The sequence below is a fragment of the Pterocles gutturalis genome, unplaced genomic scaffold (assembly GCF_000699245.1).
Source record: "Pterocles gutturalis isolate BGI_N339 unplaced genomic scaffold, ASM69924v1 scaffold27365, whole genome shotgun sequence".
Classification (NCBI taxonomy): Eukaryota; Metazoa; Chordata; class Aves; order Pterocliformes; family Pteroclidae; genus Pterocles; species Pterocles gutturalis.
Window position 1 is genome coordinate 1,894 of NW_010139063.1, and position 12,279 is coordinate 14,172.

Genomic DNA, 12,279 nt, shown 5'->3' on the forward strand with positions numbered 1-12,279 from the left:
GAATCATGCCAGCATAAGAAGCAATTCCTAAAATATGACCTAGAATAAGGTTTTTAAGTCGGAGTGAGCCTAGATGTGGACTCATCCCACATTGCTTTTAAAGTAAAATTGTCCATACTAATGGATCTATCTGTGTGCAGCCCCTGGAAGAGGCAACTCAGGAGGTCTCCAGTCCTACCTGCTGCTCAGAGCAGGTACAGCTGCAGGGTCAGAGCAGGTTGCTCAGGGCTTTATCCTGTTGGACCTTGAAAGCCTCCAAGGACAGAGCCAACCCAACCTCTCTGGGCAACCCACTGCGCTGCCAGCCTGCCCCAACAGTGGAGTGTTGCAGTAGGGTGGTGGTGGTTGTTGGAGTGTTATCAAACGCCTACAGAAGTAAAAGTTAGGAGCTGAACAGGGACATGACAGTCAGATTGACCCATTGCCTGGTGTAGGGGGAGGGCCATAAGCAATTACTAATGTGTGTTACTGCTCTGGTATCAATTCCAGGTGTACAATGTTCACTATACTATGAGCATTAATGGAAAAGTACAAGATGGCTCAATGGAAATAGATGCTGGAAACAACTTGGAGACATTCAAAACAGGAAGCGGGAGTGAAGAGGCTGTTGAAGTTCATGATTTTCAGATTGTAAGTATCACCACTCTTGTCTTTCATGTGACATGCTCCAGCGCTGGACTCTAAGGACACCCTGCCCTGCCCTGACTTCTCTGCCCCAGTCAGTCTCAGGTTCCAGCCCCCAACTATCCACAGGAACATCCTTGCTCTCCTGGCTTGCTTCCACAGCCAGTTTCCTCCAAAACAAAGTCTAAGTGTCTTTTAGGGACAGGCCATGCCAGGTCCCACTCCAGGAAACAGCATGGATTAGGCTGCATCACGTTTGGCTCCACACAACACTCTGCATTGCCGTGACACAGCCCTTTCATGACTTCATACAATTGGAACTGGAAAAACCACCTCCCCCTCCCCAAAACATTGCTGTTTTAAGAGCATAAGGTCAACACAGTAAGCCAAGTAGACACCAAGGGGAGACCACTACACAGCACTGGACACAGGCAGCTTGCTCTGCCCTCAGATCAAGACTGGGAGCTGCTCTCCATGGCTTGGCCTGGGTTCATGCCCAGGGAGAGAATGGAGGCATTTAGCACAGCTCATGCATCCATGCACCAAATGCCTGGTGCTGGGCTGCTGGGGCTGACAGCAAACATGTCTGGGTACCCCAGCAACGTGGCTGTGGCTGCTCAGCACAGAGCCTGGACTAACAGATGCCCAATCTCAGCAGAACTCAACAGCTCAGACAGAGTGGTTCCCTGAGCGCTACCACCTCTGAGCTACTGAAGGCACATCTATGTGATGTTGCAGAAACCTATTTACAGGGCCCAGATCTTGCAATTAATGTTCTCAGGTGCAAAACACTGTACTTAACTTCAGAGTTAAATCCTCCATAAGGCAAAGCAGCACCTAAAATAAAAGTGTTGCTTCTAGGAAGACTTGCCCGAGGCTTCTGGGGTAGCCACTTTCCACTTGCTGAATCTAGAAAGGTGAGGAAACTCAGCTCCTTGGCTTCTCAGCAAATACAAGCAAATTCATGCCAGCAGACCCAGTACCTCGACTTTCCCAATAGCTGTGGTTCAGTCTTTATGAAACTCTCCCAACATCACCATAGCAACATTATTAGCAGCTGAATAAGAGCACCCACAATGAGCTCTTCTCATTCGCTTTCACCATTCCACATCTGCACAGAAGCACCAGCCCACTGGAGAGATGCTGAATTCACATTGCCTCCCTCTGTGCTGCTGGTAAGCTACCGCCTGTCACAACCAGGTCAGAAATCAGCTCCCAACACCAGCCAGCTAAAGTGACCTCCCAGGGACAGCATCCACTTATAATTACAGAGGGCCAGGGACAGGCTCAGCAAGAGCAAAGGGATGCTGCCAGGTGGATTTTGAGCCAGGAATGCACATAAAGGAGAAAGAAATTGAAGAGATGTGCTTCCGATGGCCAAGTATTTCCATTAGCAGCTTTGGGTTAACTGGTACCACTTGAATGATTGCACGGTCAGTGAAGACTTGGATTTGGCAATATTAGGACACTCCTAGCATGCTCTGTGCACCACAAAGTCTCACTCCCTTGTGCACCCATCCCTGCATAGCCATCCCCTCTCTCACCAATTTAGAATTAGTCATTTTGTTTTGATGGGTGTTGTAGTTTTACCCTGGCTGGCAGCACAACAGTACACCACTGATGACCAAGGCTCAGCCTGTTCCTGGCTAATGATCCCGGAGCAGGGAGAGTCCTGCAACTGCACTCCTGCGACAGAGATAAGAGCCTGAGTGCCTGAGAGACTGAGACAACCCAGTGCAAGAGAGAGCACTTCCGTACAGAGCCTCATCTATGTACTGGGCATGACGTACATGACATGGAATAGAGCATTGGCCAATGTGGGTCTCAGTCCTAAACCTAAGGTCGAATCCTAGGCGAGGAGTTTGGGCTATGTTCCCTCCCAGCTTCTCCTGCAACTGCAGACACTGGCACAGCAGAGAGGCTGAAAAGTCCTTGACTGTCCTGGCAGCAACTATAAACATCAGTATGTTATCAGCCTTCTTAGCACAAATCCAAAACAGAGCCTCTCACTAGCTGCTAGGAGGGAAGTTAACTCTGTCCCAGCTGAAACCACGACAATGGGTGTCTGTTCAACTGTACAGGACTTACAGGTACATGGGACATGACTCAGGTGCCTCAGTACCGTCCACCTGAAGCTACACTCAATGCCTATGGTATCCAAGATGCCCATACAAGGCAAGTGAGAGGTGTCATGAGGACACCCATGGCCCCCTGGCCTGGCAGCTGGAGGCTAGGCAGAAAACCAGCATATCTCAAATGGCACTAGATCTTTATATTTAGGTGGTCAAATGGAGCTTACACAACCCTACAAAAACCATGCAAATTTTGCAGTCTGCACCGAGGTATCTAAATTCATAATGTAAAAGAGAACTCTTTTATGGGTGCTTAAAAACCTACAGCAGAAAGATAGAAAACACAGACAAGGTTCCCCTGCCCAAATGTTGGTGCCCAAGGTGCTGGCACATACAGTCCCGGACTTGCAGGAGACCTGCAGCCGTCTGGAGCTGCTGGGATACCCTTCTCTTGCTTACAACTAGACATCTGTGGTTTATGCAACTGCCTTTCAGCCTCGTAGGCCAGATGAAGGAAGTCCCACACAGATTTCTGCACCAAATTCCCTGTCACGAACTTCCCCTTGCTGTCACAGCCACTTATGTGTATAAATTGGACCAAGCTGCCCCCATATTTTTGTAAATCTGTGTCATAAGGGTACCGCACCACCAGCTAACACAATTTCGAGGCTGCCTACGTTAGGTGGTAAGTTACAGTTCAAATCGTGTCAACTAATTCCTTAACAGAGCTACTCCAAGTAGCCTACAGCTGGGATGGAGGCACTTACATAAAACACCCCCATCTTCCAGAAATCAAGCAAAAACTTCTAGACCCATTTGACCAAAACTGTAAAGCTAAAATGATGAAGGAAGACCGTTTTATTGCATCTGGTTTTAAACAGGATTTGACCTTGAAACTAAAAATTCAGTGGCAATTTTAGCAGAGCTTGGGTGCTTTCTTGGGGTTGGTGGGGAGCTGGATGGCTGCACACAACCCACTGCCTTCTGCTTTTGCAGGGCATAACTGGAATTCGTTTTGCTGAAGGAGAAAAGTGTTACATCAAAGCTCAGCCAAAAGCTCACGTCCCAGAAGTTGATGCTATGACTAAAGCAAGCCTCTCATCTGAGCTGGTAAGGAGGGGTAATTATTTTTTAAAAACAAACTTTCTATAGAGACCGTCTTAAAGCAATATTTAAATACAAATAAAAATGACATTTGCAAACCACTGTGGATAGTGGTAGGGTTGTTGACGGTAGGGCAGAGCAGGATAGTTGAGGGTTCATGGATTGATTGCAAGGAGCTCCTGAAAGGTAAGAAATGCAAGATTGGTGTCAGAGGTGTCACTGTCTCCAGGGGCACTGTGAGAGGCTGCAGACTGGGGAGAGGGCAAAGCTTTAGACCAATGTCTAGCAGATTTATAGGAGACCTCAGCAACAATAGCATCTGCTTGAGCTGCTTTAGTCAATGCAAAGAGGGATAGTGGTAGATCCCAGGAGATTTCTATCAACACTCTTGAGCAGAAGCAGGGACTCCATCACTCAAGTCCTCTGAAATAGTCAATAAAGGGGAACTGTGAAAAACACTGCAAAAATTCAGCTAACTCAGAATAAATAATAATTAAAAAAAAAAAACTAAGAATTTGCCTTCTTAGCATCAGACTTCATTTTAGGACACCACTGTAACTAAACTTCATGGAATCTGCATTGCAAGCAGCACAAAAGCTGCAGGTCTCACCCAGATACCACGAAAACCTCTCCTTACCTCACATTTGTAAAAAAGGCTATCGATTTAGGTGTGCAAAGCCTGAGTGTCCCAGAGCTCAGACTTCCAAACCCATTGCTCACACAGGAGTGGCTCTGATGACATGAGTACAGACAAGCCTGGATGTTGTCAGGGGCTCAGCTACCGGCAGGGGAGCACAGGAGATCAACAACTCCTTTCCCTAGGTTTGGTCCACTCCTGAGAAAATAAAAGCAGATGCAATTAGCTGGGAGAGATGCACTGTTAAGGCTGCACCTACCTGCAACTGTGCTGTGATTACTGCACATCTACTTCAAAATGAAAACAGGTCTCTCTAAACCAAATCAGCAAGACACCAGCGATGTTACAAAGTCCCCTGAAGGTGGTGGGATTTTCCCCATGATGGGGAAGAAATCTTGCCCAAATTGTAGACAGAGACACAGATCTTTCCTGCCTTGCCTTATTTTAAAGGAAGGCTGGGCTTCTTGACTTCATTAGCACCACTGCTTAAAGGCAAGGTTTCAATTTTTCATCTTTTTGTAAGAATAAAGTCGCAGTCCTGAGACATTATCCTGAAATAGTCAAAAAGTTTTTTCTGATCTTCTACCTGGCTACAGTAAACCTCTTTCCTTGTCCTGTTTTCTGTGCATCTTCTCCAAAGATGCATCACCTACACAAACACTGCAATAAATCATACACACTGAGGCCAAAACAAGCAACCAATTTAGTGCTACCATTGGGATATCAACCTTTCCCTGTTGCTTGACTTTCCAGGTGAGATGTACAATGGGAACGGCAAAGTAGTATTTATTTTTCTAGAGCAAGTCCCCTTTCCAATACACATGTATTTAGAAGAAAGTAAGAGAATGCCATCTTCTTACAACACATATCAAAACCAAGACTGCCTATAAAAATGGTTGATTAAAATAAGCTTTTTTAAATACCCAAACTCTGCCTGCTCACAAGCCAGGATTATCTCAAACAGAAACAAAGGATATTTTTATTTCTGAAACCTAGATTCAGATACTTCTAATGCTGATAAAAGCTTAAATGGGAGAATATAAATAAAGAGCACTTCTCACTAGACAGATTGGATAGCAAACTTAAATGACTTGAGACCTACAAAAGAAATCAATAAACACGTTAAAGGAACAACAACTCGACGGAATAAATTGATCTAGTCAGTTATATAACAAGTTTTGATCACTTTTATGGAAGCAATTTAGAATTTTAACTTTGAAATCATACTGGTTTTCATGATTCACAAGTTGGTTTTCTTTTAGTATTTCACCGTAGCTATAAAGTACTTACACATTTTATGTAAAATAATACTTTGAACTAACAACTTTAAAGAATCAATCACTGGCATTTTCCTACATTACTTTGAAGATATGAACCAAAAACCTGCAGGGTACACTTCAAAAAGGCAGGCTCCTTTAACTCGCACTTCAAGCTTTTGGTCAATTGAATTGCTTTTACCAAACGAGACCTTTAATCAGACCAATCACATGGACTTAAAACTGGAAGCTGGTGCACTTCTCAAGCTATTATCCTCTCTAAAACTTTTGAACAAGATTTTTTCCCCTCTATTGTAAATAGTTATCTTTTTGGAGTACATCAAATGAGAACATGGCATGATAAAAGATTAGGGCGTATTTCATTGCTGCACTGCTGAAGGTGGCAAATTTTCAGTTTCTACCACTTGAAAATCTGGCGCTCTGGGCTGAAAGATCACCGACACCCAGTCCTTGTACATGAGGCAAAAGCCTTCCAAGAGAGAGATGGGTGAAGTCTCAGCCCCAGCAAAGCCGACAGTAGTTTTGCCATTCATTTCAGTGGTGGCAACCTTTAGTCAGGCTTTGGCTCAGTACAATCGGTTCACATTCATTAAATAAAAGGATGCTCAGTATTAGCTGCAGCAAATGATTATACAGTTTGATACTCATGAATTAACAGCAAGCAGGCACATGACTGTTCACTGAGCTAGCAAAGGATTTATGCTCTTCTATTTGCAGGAAGATGAAATCATGCCTGTGAGATTTGACGAAAACTCCCTTATCTGGGTGGCCGCAGATGAGCCTATCAAGCATAACGGTTTCCTAAGCCCTAAAATTTTAGAGCTTTGCGGGGATCTTCCAATTTTCTGGCTGCGACCAACATATCCCAAAGGTAACACTTCATATGTTTGAAAAGTACGTTATCTCTCCCTTTGTCTAAACACCGTCCCCAAATCACTTCTGCCATTGAGACTTGCACATCTGGGAAACCACACCTAGACATTTGATTTTCCATACCTGCATTTTCACTGACAATTTATATAGCCCGTGTAGGTGACTTACTATGAGAAGAAGCATTGCTGGAGAGGCCAGCCTCCTTCTACACAAGGACAAGACAATTGCTTAAACTAGCTCCAAAATGTTTAGGCAGCTGACACCAGGTAGCAGGAACACCATACGTGGCCAAGAGCCAGGGAACCAGCAAACTCCTAACCTGGGACTGTAACCTGTCCCATTTTCCATCCCGCTTCTCCAGAAGATTTCACTGGAGTGGAGGGGTAAGATACTTTACCTGGGGAACTGGCAGATGGTTTATGAAGTCCTGGAAGCAGTCCCAAGACTATAGTACTCCCACCACCCACAGCCAAGCTTAGCTGTTCAGGAGTCACCAGGGAGATGGCAACTTCTCCAGGTAACTTCCAGGCCTGGGAAGAAAGGAGAAGCTTTGAAAAGATTTACTCCTCCTTGGTCTGGTTAATATTATAACACTCAATGAGGAGAAGGAAAGGGGGAAGAAAAAAAAAAAAAAAAAAAAAAAAAAGAAGACATTTTAGGGCAGGATCAAAGCTGTCCAGAACCTGTTTCCACAAGTTTTACCAAGAGCCCTTGGGAGCGGGGCACTAGTCTGTCACAAAACCACTTTAAAAATTATATGCATATGACTGGTCTGAGTTATCATCAGTCACCATGTGGTCTGTCAAAAAAAAAAACCACCCAAACTCCTCAGACCCATTTTGCCTCAAGGGGAGGAAGAGGGGGGAAAAAAGGCAATCTCAAATCCCTTTGGATGGACATTGGATGCAGATACAACACAGGAAGGCAAGCAGCTCCCATGGGGATGCTCACCAAGTTTGCCACTACACAGTTTCATCTTTCTCTCTGCCCCCTCCCCTTTTTTAATATTTAAAGAAATCACTGAAGCCTTAGATAACATTTGGATAAATACAAGGACGCACTGAAGATAAGACTATCCTTTTGTGATTATTTCTTCAGATAACCAAAGGAAAGAAATGAAGAGAAACAAACGCCAATCAGAATCAAACTTTGATGCAGAAGACTTGGAAGCTGCTGCTGAAGAAGTAAACACCAGGTCACCTACCACACAGCTGACTCAAGAGCTTGATCGCCAGCCTAATGAAACCAGGCCAATGGGACAAGAAACCGATGAAACACTTAATCCAGACAACCCATATAATGTAAGTATTTGCACTGTAATCTTCTTTCAGAGCCTGAGATTGTTGTAGATGGGTGATACTGGTGATGGAGGGTTTGTCTTTTTTTTATTTTATTTTCACAGTCTTTGACTGTTCAGCTTTTCTCCAAAATTACAGACTTGGAAAAAACCTAAGTAGTTCAAAAAAAGTCTTCCCTTGTCCTCCCTCCCTCACCCCTTTTCATTAGCCTTCAGTCTGAAACAAGCACAAGTGCTTGAGGTGGCAAGATTAAGGCAAGTTAATGCCAAGTTGCTTTTCAGGGTTCAGGTCCGTACAGAAGCAGCACTAGAGAGATCCAACAAGGATAGCACCATCTGAAAACAAACCAAAGCTGCTCTTTATCAGACAGCTCACCCCCATCATTTACTGACAATGTAGAGAGAGAGTCCAGTAGCTAGAAATATACTTTGCCCTCAAAGAAAAATTAGTATCAGAAATGACTACTATAGAGGAAAGCAGCAGTAGTGTCTCGTTGCAAAGACATTAGGGTTACGCCAAATAAATCTGTTTTCTCAGCCTCTATCAGAATAAATTGGTCTAGCACGCAAGTCACAGAGGAGAACTTGTTTAGAGACAGCAACAGTGGGTGGAGGATAAGTATCACAAAATTTGTTCTCGCTCTTCAAGACGAAGCAGCCCACAGAAAGAGCACAGGAGCTGCCCCGCTGTGTTCTAACACCTTTGCCACGCAGCAGGAAAACTGACTGTACAGTAGGCACCTTCCAGTCTACTGCACCAGCGCCAGACAATTTACACCCACCATTTGGTGCAGCAGGAGTAAGTCACTTTAATACAACACTGACACAAGATAAATGCCTCCTGCTTTGGAAATAAGTCCCAGCTTTGACTTGACATTTATGCAACAGCAGGAGATCATTATACTGTGACAGCGTTCTGCCGAGTTGACATCCCTTAATTAAACTTAAATTAATCACTCCAAATAAAGTGGATCTAAATCGACTCTCTCACGAGGTCAGTAAAACAGCAGCAGCATTGGAACGTAACTTCTCTTCAGAGCTACCAACATGCCCATGTCCATGGGGTCCAAGCTGCCCTGTCTCTGGAGGGCAGTGGCACAACAACCGCCGCAGGTCCCTTCTTCCAGCCAGAGGGCCCCTGGGCCAAACGGAGAATGTCCCATCAGATACATTCACCAGACTTCTTCCCTCAGCCTGCAGGGTGGGATTCACTTTCACTAACAGTTATGGCATAGGTACCTATCTCCAAGCTTTCTTTAGAGGCAGATTCGTTCAATTCAAAAGGACCACTACTTATACTGGAGGTCTTTCCTGGAGGATTAAACAAATCCTCCCTAGAACTACTTCTCTTCACCCACTACGAGTGGAGTCTGGACAACAAGCTCTGGTGTAGAAGGTCACACTGCAGTTACCTGAATTCAAGGATGATGAATCCTGCCCAAGGAAACGACACCCTTCCTGCTCAGGGCTGGGAATGGGTCACTGGGGGCCCAAACTACACCAAGCTGTCACTAGCGTCCTGTACAAGCCCAGACAAGAGATGGCACCTTTCTGTGCCTCACCCTTTCAGTGTGCTGCTAGTTTTCTGAATGAAAGATGCTCAGGTAAAAAGCTAAGTGTTACTCCAACATTTGCTCTTTGCTGCTGCTTTTCTTCAAATAACACCAATGGGAAAAGAACAAATGAGTTTCAAAAGGCAGAATATACAGGTTCCTTCTTTCCCAGAAAGGAGTAAAGTTATTTTGAAGGGTGCAGGCAGTAGTAAGAGTGTGCTTTTACATATTTGATGCATGCCTTGCTCCTTACTGTCAGACACAGAAGAGGTAGAACTCCTTCTGTCCACAATGCACCTAAGTGTGGCAGAGTGAAAAAAAACAAACCAAACCAGACTGAAAAGACAAGGGAGAAATATTCAGAAAATTGCAGGGTAATACCTTACTGAAAAGTCTTCTAGGAATTAAAATACAACAATTAAAACAAAACATTAAAAACACAGCATACACTTCAGACATTGTCATCTACATAAAAGACCCAGACAACTGTCTCAAAGTCTTTTCCATCACTAATATTTAAAACTTGGGAGTTGACTGCTGCTTGATCTTTTGCAAGAATTGTAGAGGAAAAATAATGAAATTGGAGCTCCCTGTTGTTTTTTCACATTTTACATGGGTGATTGCACCAATTCTACACTTCCACATAACAGAGCAGGACAAAAGAAAAAAAAAAAAAAAGCAAGATGCACGGGTCATTTAGTGGGTGTTCTGTTAACTTCAACAGGACCAAGTTTTTACCCTTTGTAGGGTTAACAGGAGCATCGGTATATTCTGCATTCTCTTGAGAATGAGAGCACCAGGATGACATTTAACATTTTACATTTCAGCAACTGGAAGGTGAAGGGATGGCTTTTGACCCCATGCTGGATCACCTAGGTGTGTGCTGCATTGAATGCAGACGAAGTTACACGCAGTGCCAGAGAATTTGTGAGCCTCTCATGGGCTACTACCCATGGCCCTACAACTACCAAGGCTGTCGTACTGCCTGCCGGATCATCATGCCTTGCAGCTGGTGGGTGGCTCGTATCATGGGTGTTGTGTGAGAAAAAGCAATCAGAGCCTTGACAAAATAAGAAGATGACGACAAACTGGTAAAAGACTACAACCAAAGCAGCAGTACCAATCCTGGCTTTTAAAAATCAAAGTGTGTTATACTGCACCTAAAGCAAGGTCAGATATTCCAACCCTAAAAAAACAAAACCCTTAAGTTAATATTCCATTAGCTTTACAAATGACAAGGGCATACTAGTTTTTTAATTCAGTAAGTGCTAAGACATCCCAAAAAAAAATACAATATTAAACTTTGCTCACAAACTGGTTTAGCAGTCCAGAAGCTTGCTCATAAATTCCAGTTCAGCCTTTCACATGAAAACTCTGTCTTTCCAAGCTACATGTGAAAATTTACATCCAATTAGGCAACTAGCTCAACTTGTACACTTGGGAGTACCTTTCATCCATGTAGCTTACTTAAATAAATCACAAGTTAAGTTGCTCCCCATTGCTATCCATACTGAGTTGCCAGGTCATTATGAACGGTTATAAACCAATTACAGCATACCTTTCCCACAAAGCTGCTCCAGGGGACATGGGAAAGCTCACATTGTGCTAAATCGGAAACAAACGGCAGGAAAAGGGGCTGCGGAAGGGAATGTGCACAGCCACAGAATCAAAACCCTTCACACATCCCAACATCAAATAAGCCTCAGCATCAAGAATCGTGTATCCATGATACCACTGTAGTGTCTAACAAGTATCTGCTATCCAGCTACTACAGCAAAAGTATTTACATGCAGTTGCAGACCAAAGAGTCTCAAGACCCTTCAGAATCCACAACAGCCACTGTATTTATAAATCCTTGAACTAGACACTTTTGACACAAGATTACAACCCCTCTTTATTCCACATGGATAGCAGCCATTCATGTTAGCTCCTTTAACTTCGCTGAAGCTAACCTCCATTCCCCACAAGAGAAACTGCTTACCAGTAAGGAGAAAAAAAAAAAAAAAAAAAGATGTTTCTAACCTCATCCTTTTTGCTTAGGCAAACTCTGAAATTATTTGGATTGATCCTATTACATATTAAATCTCTAAGAAAGGTACTAAGCTGAAACACAAAGATGGAATGACTTAGGATTTCTAGCCTTGAAAAACAAAGACAGAGGTATTACACTGCCTTCATCCATACTATAAGTCTTGAACCCTACCACTGTACTGCTGAGTTTATGGAGTCATCTACATGAACTTTATAAACAGAATGGTCCAGTTTTTCTTAAAGTTCACTTTCTGGAGCATTCATTTTTGTGACTAAACAGCTCTTGAGATGTTGCAAGCCTAGTAATATTATTAGCACTGCGTGACACATAGAAAAGAGGAATTAATTTGACATAATCATGGCTTAAAGAAAATAAAGACAACCTCATGTGGAATGCTAAACTGCATGTCTAAAAAGCAAAGTGTTAAATGAGAATAAGATGAAAATATAATTCAGTATTTTGTTCTATTGTAGCTTTTTTTAATATAAGCGTCACTTTCCCTTAATCTGAAGAACAGACTTGCTTTGAAATATTTAAATTAAAAACTACTTAAAGTGGGATTTCAAGGCCTGTTAAATTTGAGTTTCTGCTTTTTAAAATGAAAATGACCTTGATCATTACGTTGTTTTAGAAGTACGTCATTCATACGCTTAGAAAAGTTGGTTTTCCTTTTTTTTTTTTTACTGCAGATTAAACAAATACATTAAAAAACAGCAATCACTTTGTGCTTTTTTCAATGTAGAAAGTGTAAGAGTATCTCTATGTACAAGAACTGTCTGGAGAAGAAAACAACGGGATCAGCAAGCGAAA

The 12,279-nt window shown here is 43.2% G+C and overlaps 1 protein-coding gene across 1 annotated transcript; it reads left to right on the top strand.

Annotated features, from left to right (window-relative positions):
- Positions 1-489: 489 nt before the first annotated feature.
- On the top strand, positions 490-10,489 carry LECT1 (leukocyte cell derived chemotaxin 1; the record flags this gene model as incomplete). The annotated part of the gene is made up of 5 exons (XM_010083245.1): positions 490-630; positions 3,693-3,806; positions 6,432-6,585; positions 7,686-7,888; positions 10,265-10,489. Coding segments are annotated over 5 exons (828 nt in total), but the record flags the coding sequence as incomplete, so codon positions are not given.
- Positions 10,490-12,279: the final 1,790 nt, after the last annotated feature.